At 40.0% G+C, this 12,331-nt stretch overlaps 1 protein-coding gene across 9 annotated transcripts in view; it reads right to left on the bottom strand.

Annotated features, from left to right (window-relative positions):
• adgrb3 (adhesion G protein-coupled receptor B3) overlaps window positions 1-12,331 on the bottom strand; it is a 418,594-nt gene that overhangs the window by 10,328 nt on the left and 395,935 nt on the right. For 6 of the 9 annotated variants that reach the window (XM_061910386.1, XM_061910383.1, XM_061910384.1 and 3 more), the window contains 8 exons: window positions 11,067-11,170; window positions 10,378-10,476; window positions 9,981-10,152; window positions 9,043-9,138; window positions 6,901-6,940; window positions 5,037-5,707; window positions 4,832-4,867; window positions 3,918-4,022 (listed from right to left, as the gene is read on the bottom strand). In XM_061910386.1, the coding sequence (XP_061766370.1) occupies window positions 3,918-4,022; window positions 4,832-4,867; window positions 5,037-5,707; window positions 6,901-6,940; window positions 9,043-9,138; window positions 9,981-10,152; window positions 10,378-10,476; window positions 11,067-11,170 (1,323 nt within the window). The remainder of the gene's footprint in view (window positions 1-3,917; window positions 4,023-4,831; window positions 4,868-5,036; window positions 5,708-6,900; window positions 6,941-9,042; window positions 9,139-9,980; window positions 10,153-10,377; window positions 10,477-11,066; window positions 11,171-12,331) is intronic. The other 3 variants (XM_061910385.1, XM_061910388.1, XM_061910390.1) reach the window with 3 other exon arrangements.

The raw sequence follows: 12,331 nt of genomic DNA, 5'->3' as shown, positions 1-12,331 counted from the left end.
GGATGTGAGGAGCCCTACAACCCGTGACATCACACGCACATCGTCTGCTACTTCCGGTAAAGGCAATGCTTTTTTATTAGCGACCAAAAGTGGCAAACTTTATTAACGATGTTCTCTACTAAATCCTTTCAGCAAAAATATGGCAATATTGCGAAATGATCAAGTATGATACGTAGAATGGACCTGCTATCCCCATTTAAATAAGAACATTTCATTTCAGTAGGCCTTTAATGTATGACTAAATCAAACGAGGGTGTCCAATTGATGTCGCGCAGACCACCCACTGAACATGCCTGTGTTTTATGGCACTGAAAAAAAAAAACATCACAATTGTATAAATAGAGCTATATGCCTCATGTAATGAGGAAAAATATTAAATGTTAATACTAATAATAAGCATAAACACAAAGATGTGTCTTCAAACATTTGGATAACATCTAGTTTGTCTTTTTATTAGACTATTTCATTATAAATGATATGATTAGTAAATAGCCACACACCCCAATCGTTACCGCAAGTACATTTCTGAGATGTGGAAAATAATATGGTTTACCTGACGGAATACATTGTTGTGATATATAATCAGGATTTCAATATTGATAAAATAATTGTGCCTATTATTTTAGCTATAATGTAGCTCTACTTGTTGGTCACTCTGTATTTGTGCTTTTTAAAATTTAGTACAGCTGCAAAGTAATCCACCAAGAAACAAAAGGAAGTTGTGAGTGATAGCATTCATTCATTCATTTTGATAAGTAGTGTGAGAAACGCTTGTAGCAAAGTACGTAGGTATCATTTTCGCTCTGCTGATCACAGTCTTCGCCAATATTTCTTCATGTATTTATATTTATTGTTTTCTGCATGTAAAACCATAATTATGTGTTTTGTGTTGATATTTTTGGGTGCTTGATTTAAATTACTTCTAATGGGAAACTTGTACATATCGTTTTTTGGAACACATTACTAATAAAAACCAAGTTACTACTTTATTAGATAGCAGACAGTCGGTACTACAGGTACTACTAGGCGGCTAGCTAGAAAGCTCACTTCACACAATATTCTCACCAAATTTTCCCTCTTAATCTTTGTTAAGGATGAATTTTCCTCTGGAATATGGGTTGAAAAGCCAAAGCACAAACAAGTATTGTCAAGTTAACTTACTTTCTGAAATTAGTGATGCCCACGGAAACGAGGTCATGCGAGATCCAAATTCAAACGCACTAGTTTCGGTCACAGACCTTGATTCTTATTTATCCTTGGAAAAAGTAAACCCCCAATCGTACGAATCTGGGGGTTTACTTTAGAGGTTCCACTGTAGATGTGATGAACTTTACTACACTATGTACTTCTAATGTGTGCCCCATTTGTGTGAATATTTTTTAAAACGTTTTAGGCAAAAAGGAAGGAGGTGCCGCTGCGTGGAATATGAAATGAAAGTCATTCCTGAGAGAATCAGTGCAGTCGATTCACTGGTGGAGTTGAGGGGGGGAAAAGGTTGTGAATGTGCTGTCTTCCATGTGACTGTTTGCACTGCTAACTGAGTGAGCTGTATACTGTACATGCATAATACATCTGCTTTTCTAAAATCAATGAAATAAAACTGAAGCTGTGCTAACTGAGCAGTTTGGAGTGTCTTTGGGCGTTGTCAGTCTCACTGTGTACAAGTGGCACCAGGAGCATTCAGCAGCAGTGTTTACATTATTGATTGATGGATTTTGGTTTTGTTAGTCACATTGGTACGGTGCATTCGAGAAGCATTCACAACACTTCACTTTTTCCACATTTTGTTATGTAACGGCTTTATTCCAACATTGTATTTTATTTCTTTAAGAGTTAGCAGATTTATTAAAAATTCAAAACTAAAAAAATCACATTTTGCCAGCAACTACAGTACATCCTCAAGTCTTGGTACACTTATCTTTGGGCAGTTGCGGTCATTTCTCTTTGCAGCACAGCTCAAGCTCCATCAGGTTGGATGACAAGCATTGTTTTTTATACAGGATGTCTCTGTACATTGCTGCATTCATCTTTCCCTTTATCCTGACTGATCTCCCAGTTTGTGCCGCCAAAAACACCCCCAGAGCATGATGCTGGCACCACCTTGCTTCACTGTAGGTATGCTATTCGCCTGGTGATGAGTAGTGCTTGGTTTCCTCCAAACATGATACCTGGCATTCATGCCAAATAGTTCAATCTTTGTCTCATCAGACCAGAGAATTTTGTTTCTTATAGTCTGAGAGTCTTTCAGGTGCATTTTAGCAAACGTTTTACTGAAAAATGGCTTTCGTCATGCCACTATACCAGGGGTCCCAAACTCAATTTACCTTGGGGCCAACGGATGGAGAGTCTGGGTGAGACTGGGCCAGAAGAAAATAGTTCTTAATTTGTTTTTTTCTCTGTGCAAATAAGACACGTTGGGGTGCCCCTGTGCTCAACAAAGAAATATTGCATCTCCCATTTTTCCTGGAATTGTCTTTGCTCATCACAAACCTTTCTCTTCACTGCAGGCTTTGAAAAAGACATATTTTGGGGTTGTGGAATATATATGTATTTAGCAGATGCACGGAGAATGTTATGTGTCTGTCGGCGTTTCCTTCATACAGCAACACGGCAGTCGGCGGATAATAGCCAAAAAAGTACCGGGATAACGAGCGCAAAAAAAGTGACAGCTGCCGGAGTGTTATCCGGCGTCAAATAGAAATATATGTAGTGTTCATCGTGTGAGGCAATGCAAATTAAACAATAAAATAAAGAAATCACGGTTTGAATTGGTCCTGGTTATCGGGGACTGTTATTACTGACGAACAGGTGTAACGGTGTGACTGCAGCCAAGCACGTAAGTAAACTCTCGTCTCCACGGCAAATTTTCTGTCGTTTTCACTCATTTGCCACATTTCCACTAACACAGGGGTAGACAAATCATAACGTTGATAGAGCCATTTTGAACCCAAAAAACACAACGCTGTCAAGCGCCATACATATAAAACTCGCGGGCAGCACTAACATTAAACTTTCATATTAAGGTGGGGGTCGCAAAATAACGTCTCGCGGCCCGCAATTGGCCCGCGGGCCGCGTGTCTGAAACCCCTGCACTATACCATACAGGCCTGATTTGCGGATTGCTACAGAGATGGTTGTCCTTCTGCAAGGTTTTCCGCTCTCCAAAGAGGAATGCTGTGGCTCTGACAGAGTGACTGTCGAGTTCTTGGTCACCTCTCTGACTAGACTAAAATAAATGCAGCAATGTACAGAGACATCCTGAATGACAACCAACACTTCCCATCCAATCTGACGGAGCTTGAGAGTTGCTGCAAAGAGGAATGAGCAAAGACGAACAAGCGAAACTGCCCAAAGATAGGCCAAAATTTGAATTTTGAGGACAAAAATGAATTTATTCCATATAACACAATGTGGAAAAAGTCAAGCACTGTAACTACTTCCCTGGTGCACTGTAGATGTATAATAACACAATGTGAAATAAGTCAGTAGTAGTGTCATTGCAGTCTTAGAAGAACAGCACGTCAGGTAAAGGATGTGGATAGATTAAAATATCGGCCATGCATTCATGGAAATTGAAATCATAAAGGATGATGTTGCTAGGTAGATAAATGATGTAAATCAAAGTGCATTCATGGCCTTGCATTGGAATGGATGCACTCTCGATTACGGCAACATTACCAAGCATCTTTCTTCCCTGAGACTGACTGGCCTTGAGGAGAAAATGTGTGGCTCCCTTTAAAAGGAGAACAAGGGGGGCAGCCCACTAAATGTCCAAACCCCCCATCGCCAGCTGGTGGCGCTAATAAGGAAGGTTCACTTCCACAAAATGCTGTCATTCGCATAATCACACACATGTACCCTGCACTAACCACTAAATACGCCTTTTAAATGTGGCCCACTGTTTTCCTGTTACTCACCATGCTGCCCATATTTGGTATGTCTCGAAATCGGTCCAAGGTTTGAAATTTCTGATTCAGTTCCTGGAACAGCTCCATGTGTCTTTTCCTCGTGTGCATGACTTTCTGCAATGGCAAGGGTTTTTGCTTTGGTATTGACAGCCAATAATGGAAATGCATCTTGTCTCCACCCACTCGCACTGTGATCAATGTGCTGGTGTCAAGGTAGTTTACTCATAGGCCAGCGTCTGCATATACTTTATACGTACAGGAACTGACAAAATAAAGGAAACGTTAACTATTTCATTGGAGATGGCAAGAGCATCTGTATTTAACTTAATTCTTTTGTGACAAATTGCCTCATTAAACATTTTGTTGGCGTAGGGGAAATCCTTATAATCCAATCTTGGCGCTGGGCTTCTATTTAAAGAGTTGGTGTGTGACTACTTGAACGCAGAAAGCTCCTCATGCCAGGACAGCTGCCAGAAGCTTTGATTGTACGTTTCCTTTACTTTGAAAGGGTACTATATATTACTATATGCAGTAAAACCTGATTTGGCAATGCGACTGAATGCGGGAAAACCTACCAAAAGTGGGTGGGAATTAGCATGCCAGGACAAGTAGTTGAAATCAGATATGGAATGTGCAAATGACTTTAAAAGCATATCATTTTCAAATTAACATAAAGCCGATGGATGGATGATATGGAGGACAAAATGTAGATGAGAACGCTCACCCTGTTTGTCTGTGGACAGCCTTGATTTTACCTCAACTACCCAATAAATCTTGTTGGGTCAAGGCTGTAACTCCAATAAGCTTAAGAGGCACAACAACTACGAGTAAATCAAATGACAAACACAAGGATGGCTTTGCTCCGTAGATTGAAAAAATAAGACGGATGCATGTCTGGAGGGAAGAAACGTGTTTTGACATACCTCAAAGTCCAGATCAGAATAGCGTGATTTTCTTCTCTGTAAAAAACAAACCAAGTACATGAGAGTTTGAAGCTTTTTATACTGTAAAGTGACACACACTGGCCACAACATTAGGGAAACCTCAACTCAAATACTGTATATTACAGTAACTATACATTATACTGAGGTCTCATGCCTAATGTGTCTCTGTAGCTGCATTATGTACCTCTAAGGAGCTCATAGATATCGTGGAGCCTGTCTCACTCCTGGAGAGGCCCGCACTCTCCTCCATCTCAGCGAGGAAGTTTTTGACGGCCGTACGCGGTTCGAAGGGCAGGTTCTGCATCTGATCTGGGGCGCTGGGGTACTGCTGCTCCAGGTTCACATTCATGTGGTCCATGCCCGATGGGCTGATGTTGAAGTCAGGACTCATCTTGTAATGCATCAGCCTCTCGTGCTGCAGCGCATCCATAGTGATGTTCATCTTGGCGTCGTCCTTTAAATGTGCGGGGAGAGTGGCCGACCCTGAAACCACCGCACGGGGCATGACGATGTAGTCCGTCTCCATCATCTGGCTCTGTTGTGGGTGGCCCTCCATATCGTGGCCCCCCATGTTCTGGTCACTCTGGCGCATGGCGTCGTCGGTGCACAGATACACGGCGCGCCGCAACTCTGCGTTGCTGTCGGCAAGCGACTGCTCCTTCAGATCGCCCACTCCCATAGACATGTGCAGCCCCGAAGGCTGCTGGATTATCACTTTGGAGATGATGTTGCCAGGCAGCGTGGAGTAGTTGAGGCCTTCAGGAGCCTTCTCGTCCTCCTCGTCATTGAGGGAAATGCGGGAGAGCGTGCCTGTGATGGTGGCGGCACGACACGAACCCATGTCTTTGTGGAGGGCTATGAGGAAAGTATCAAACCAGTTATTATCAAAATCATATTAACATTATAAAAATAATAGGAGAACTTCAATTAATTTGTAAATTGTGTACTGCATTATAAGCTGAAGCAGACAGATGCAAAAATTAATTTAGGTTTTTCGATATAAAAAATATGTGCCTCCCCTCCAAAGAAGTCTTTTTTCTTTCAGTTTTTTTTCAACAAATGACAGAGATTTGTTTCTGTTCCAAATAAAAGAGATTTCAAAGTCTGACAAGAGCACTTAGACACTGCAGACATTTGCCAAGGCATTTTTCAACTGTGAAATGTCTAACACTAAAATAATCAAAATTAAGACTTTATGCTGGAAGATAGATGTATAAATATATATTTTTTGGGTCCAATATGTTATCACGAATAGGCACCATCGGTTTAATCTATGTTTCATTATTAGACATAAAAAATGTACTTATTTAAACAAGGTTGCACACTAACAGAGCTACACTGATGCAAACAATTATATCATTAATTTCAATCATTTAATGCCCATGGAGGACATGAACACCCTTAAATACTCATCAACTTCTATACCTGAGGTGACAACAGTAAGTGTGACTTTTGCTCGAATATTAATTGTAAAACACTGTTAGCACAAAGGAGAGGGCTGTTTTACTACTGTCTGTGCCTGCTCATAAGTTATTCATGCGACCTGACTGTGCTTGCCTTTTCGTGTCAGTTAGGTCCATTGGCCAAAAGACCTTCTGAGAACTGAATACATTTGAGCTTTAGATCTGCGTGTGTCCTAATCTTTATTAAGATAACCAAACGTAAAGTACATTCTTGTCTGTGGCTTAAAACAACTAAAGGTGAAAGTAGTGAATGGGGTGAATAAGGAAAACATTCCATTTTCATTCATATGATTCAGTTTTTATAAATAACATTCTCCAAAGACAACAACTGCTGACAAAAATCAACATAAAAAAATTGCAGTCTCTTATTAACTTAAAATCAACATACAAAGGACGTAGCAAACAGTCTTTTCCATACTGTTTTGTTCTCAGATTAAAGCCGGGTGCTTCGGTAACTGTGAAAAAAGTCCTGTGGGGATTGTTGGTTGTTATGTAACTGGGGCTATTTTTACTTGTGTAACCTCATTTTTGTGTTTTAATAGATGCGAGGCGATGTTATTGTTGGTAAGAGAACGTGCTTCTTACCTGATCTGCAGGCGATGTCCACATCCTTCTCAAAGTCAGTCTGCAAGTAAATTACGGTCACATGATCAGGAAGACATTTAATGTACTTTTTGAAATATAAGACACACCTGGTATGATAAGAACTTAAACCAATATACATATGTTGTATTGAGCCATACTTTTAATACAGATTTCCAAAAATAATATGTAGATGTACCTATTTAACAGGGGTGTAACGGTACGTGTATTTGTATTGAATTGTTTCGGTACGGGGGTTTCGGTTCGGTTCGGAGGTGCACCGAATGACACGGACGTATTTAAGTGGCGCATCACACGTTGTGTAAACAATGCACACCGAGGCACCATGACTTGATTTACATGGACCCCGACTTAAACAAGTTGAAAAATTTATTCGGGTGTTACCATTTAATGGTCAATTGTACGGAATACCTGGGGATAGGTTGATTGGCAACACTAAATTGGCCCTAGTGTGCGAATGTGAGTGTGAATGTTGTCTGTCAATCTGTGTTGGCCCTGCGATGAGGTGGCAACTTGTCCAGGGTGTACCCTGCCTTCCGCCCGATTGTAGCTGAGATAGGCGCCAGCGCCCCCCGCGACCCCGAAAGGGAATAAGCGGTAGGAAATGGATGGATGGATGGATGTACGGAATATGTATTGTAATGTGCAATCTACTAATAAAAGTTTCAATCAATCAAAAAAAACAACAACACACGGCATGCTAGCAACGACTGGGCTATGATAGACTGACCACACCTCCTCTTTTCACGGGATACGTCCTCTTTGCGGAGCTGTCCAGGTGGAGTTTCTTAATTGCCTCGAATGTCCGGCATTTTGAGTTAGGGCTGCGTGTATTTTCAATGTACGTTCAGGGTTAAGAAGGGGTTAAAAAGAAAACACAATGTGTGCGCAGCAACATTCGTGAGGAAGGGGCAGAGACAGAGAGAGCGAGAGAGTTATGATAAATGCGCATGCGTCGCCAGGTTCTGCTTTTTACCCATAGATTTATCAGATTTTATTTTTTATTATCTATAGCAGGGGTGTCAAAAGTGTGCCCCGGAGGCCATTTGCAGCCCACAGCTAATATTTTAAAGGCCCACGGCACATTCTAAAAATACTATTACAATAAACAAAAACATAAACCAAAGTGAAATAAAAAAGCTTAAAGGCTAAATGTAATTTAGAAAAAGTTGCAACGTTGACTAATAAAACAAAGTTGTTTTTTTTTCTTTCAAACTGCTCAAAACATAATATTGAATCAAAATCAATGTCAGTATGAATTATTGACCAACCCAAGTTTCAGATTACTTCACATCAAATATTCCACTAAGAAAAATATTTTTGGTGGAAGATTTAGCAAATTTGTTAAATAAATAATCAAATAACGTATATTTTGTGGTTATCTTACTATACCGAAAATGAACCGAACCGTGACCTCTGAACCGAGGTACGTACCGAACCGAAATTTTTGTGTAGCGTTACACCCCTACTACTTAAGTGACCAAGTGGTGCATATCAATGCATGATGATGCAGCAATGGGAAGCATTTTGCACCTGCCGCCAAAGACGGTTTTGAACGGAGAGAGCCAGACACCATTTTGCTTTTGTAAAGACTATTTCCCTCAGAGGGGTATTAGAATACTAATGGCAGATCATTTCTCCATCATGCCAATGGCAAAGTTGCTGCTAGATGAGGAAACTGGCATCCCAATTTCAAAGGTCGGACCGAGAGCAGTGCTCCATTATCCCCGCAGGTGAAATGAGAGAGATGCGTGCCTGGCAGGGTGGGGCTGGTAATTTCAATCAAACCGAAATAGAGGGGTGAGCTTTGGGTCTAAGAGGAGCACTAATGTCATGTAGCGTCTATTCTAAGATAATTATTAGCCACTGCAAAACAACACAGTGCTATATGGAGAAAAAAATTGTGGAATTGCTAGGGTAGACCATTTCATTTCATCTTGTTTGGGATGCAGGTGAAACTTTGACTTTAAAACAGTTTCTGGCCAAATGGAAATGGAAATATAAATAAGTTAACCACTAAACTAGGCATAAAAGCATCATAACATACAGAACCCAACTGCTAGGTGGAAATGAGGCTTTCAATACATGCTAACGATTTCATAAAAAAGAGAGAATTGCACTTACCATAATCTGAGCATGGCCATTAGGGAAGCCTCCTGTTGCATCACCACTAATTGGATCCTGGCAGTTTCTGAGTCGACATCTGAAAGCATCTTGTACCTGAAAACCGGGATATTTGCACTGTCTGAGTTGAATTCTTGCAATTTATCAATACCCTATTTTTCAGATAATAAATCTCTGTTTTTTTTCATAGTTTGGCCGGGGGTGCGACTTATACTCAGGAGCGACTTATGTGTGAAATTATTAACACATTACCGTAAAGTATCAAATAATATAATTTAGCTCATTCACGTAAGAGACTAGACATATAAGATTTCCTCGGATTTAGCAATAAGGAGTGACAGATTGTTTGGTAAACGTATAGCATATTCTGTATGTTATAGTTATTTGAATGACTCTTACCATAATATGTTATGTTAACATACCAGGCAACTTCTCAGTTGGTTATTTATGAGTCATATTAACGTACACTTATTCAGCCTGTTGTTCACTATTCTTTATTTATTTTAAATTGCGTTTAAAATTTATTTTCTTGGTGTTGGGTTTTATCAAATAAATTTCCCCCAAAAAATGCGACTTATACTCAGGTGCGATTTATACGTATGTGTTTTTTTTCCCTTCTTTATGATGCATTTTCGGCAGGTGCGACTTATACTCCGGAGCGACTTATACTCCGAAAAATGCGTTACTAAAAGTGTTGCTATGAAAATAAAACAGGTTGCTTTAACACTTATGGGACAATTATCATGAATATAAATTACAACAAAAAACGAGTAGCAAAAACTTACTGATTTCAAAAATAAATGTGTAGTCGCCTCGGAAACAGCTTTTTGCTTTAGAGCTAGGGACACTTTACTCCGGAGCGACTTATACTCCGAAAAATACGGTATATCTCTGCAGATATTCATAAATGATTACAAAACATGCAGAAGGTGCTCTACCTCTCGTCGCAGTATACAGTGCACCATCACTATGACAAATCCCTGCAGTGAGTCAAAGACTGCAAAGAGGATCTGAAAGAGGATAGAACGCTTGTCCGTCATGGCGAGCACTGCAGACATCCAGGTCAAGGCCAGTAGAGGTAGCACAACGCAGGAACTCCATAGGGACGCCCTGTGAGAAGACATACAGGATGTATCAAGTAAATATTGCATATAACTGCTTTGTGCTGGATATAATGTAAGGGTCATTACATTCATAAACATGTTTTTTTTTACTTAAAGCCTGCTGTGATGTGATTTATAGCGAGGACAGCAGTTGCCATGGCAGTGGCTCCACATTAGCGTGGTGGACCTGCTGTATATGCAGCATTGTCTTATTGATTCACAAGTCACTTACATCGCATTGCTAGCTGTAGTCGCTGACAAAGCAGTCGTTGATACGACACCACACTTGGCGCACTTGAGAGTTAATCCCGTGTGAGGCTCACTCATCTGTCTGTGGGACAGAAGAGACAACGGCGTGACCAACGATGTTAATAGACACTCACTCTGTATCGTTAAATATTAGTAACGCAACATGCAGCCAGCTTGTGGGTGTAGTAGTTTCATCTTGAACTTATTCTGCCAAAGAAATGTGTATTCATGCCACTCCCAAGAGAGAGTTGATCTCGTTATGTTTATGTTTTCTTGTAGACAATTTAATTTTCGCACAAGCAACTGTCATCCAGATCAAGATCAGAAGTCATGTAGATAGATGGAAATAGCAAATAAAAGCTTTGTTGTAAACATCTGAATATCCAATAACATAACGTGAAGCTTAATGAAATGCAGAAAATACAAGGTCAGAATAAAGCAGGACAAGAAAATGTACATATATAAAAAAAATAAGTGATCATTATTTTCCACAATTCATTGATCAAAGAAATGTAGTGGAATGCCCATCTTTACTAATAGCAGGTAATCTCCTGAAATGAACACACAATCATTCAAATGTACTGTAATTGCAACATTATTAGGACACATCAATGCTTAAAATCATGCAGCACTTTCATCATAAATAGGAAAGAAGAAAATGGAGGTACTAACAAGGACGTGCTGTCATACCCTGCACGATGCTTCATCTTCTTGTCCAGTATACCATCTCTGGACACTAATTTATTAAAGACCAAGATACCGATCACCATGTTAACCTGAAAGTGAAAGGAACAGATTTTCAATAAATCAGATAATTGCAATGATTATTCCAAAATAACTTTTAAATGTATTGTATGCCGACAAGACATCACAATTAGCAGAAATGACTGATGTCATTGTCACATTTTTGCCCCATCTCGATCTCGTGTGTTCACTGAGCTTTGACCTCCATATTCTGTTTTTTTAACTCATATCTGTCGCATCTTAGCCGGCGGATGAGCCATATCGTGCACACTCAGTCCGGCACGGCAGCCTTAGGAAAAGAGCTGCCTAATAAGACATACTTTTTCCTCTGAAAGGCACCTTCGACCAGCGTTAGAGGCAACTTCACTGACAGAAAAAGGGATCAGCAGTGTACAATACTGAGTTTAAATGCAGAGGCATTACTCTCACAGAAACTGAGGGCCTGATCCAAACACAACACGCGAAACACTGTATAAAACTGCGTGTACTGTTAGTGGGCGTGTTGCGTGCGCTATACAGGGCTTTCACCGCAGACACACTCAATTATTTTCTGCACATCCATGTTATCATGCTCCTCCTACTTGTCGCGTTTTACTATGTTTTGAAACAAGCAGAAGACATGTACCACTTTTTATGGCCATTTTAGAAGTAGTCCTGTGGTGCATCTACATTACAAAACACTTTAAAATGTTGCTCATGGTAGAGGCTGCAACACTAACTGCAAATGTGAAGAAGATTATGCAAGAAAATGCATATTGGAAGAAGTTTTTTGTCCACGTAGGAGATATGTTATTAATATATCTTCTATATGAAAAACCAAACATCATTAAATAAACTAATCGATTGAATTTGTTTTAATCAGCCCCCTAGTCATCCAGTAGCTGTAAAATTACAAAATGATGTTGCTGAATAGACGATATTATGGAAGTATTAATGTAGCAAGATTATTTGCAAACGTGTATCTCAATCTGAGCCTGTGTATTCCAATTTGTGTGCGTGAATACCAATTTGTATGTCTGTATATCAATCTTGACTATATGTATTCAGACCTGCGCACGTGTTTTAGATGCCTGCACGTGTGTTTTAAATCTGCGTATGTCTGTTTTAAAGTTGTCTGTTTGTCCCTAAACAGAAAGCGCCCTCAATAGGCTATCTACTTATACAGGACTTTCGCCACACTTTCGCCGTGTAGG

The sequence above is a fragment of the Nerophis ophidion genome, linkage group LG09 (assembly GCF_033978795.1).
Source record: "Nerophis ophidion isolate RoL-2023_Sa linkage group LG09, RoL_Noph_v1.0, whole genome shotgun sequence".
In the NCBI taxonomy this organism is placed as follows: Eukaryota; Metazoa; Chordata; class Actinopteri; order Syngnathiformes; family Syngnathidae; genus Nerophis; species Nerophis ophidion.
This window is presented reverse-complemented; position numbering and strand designations above follow the sequence as displayed.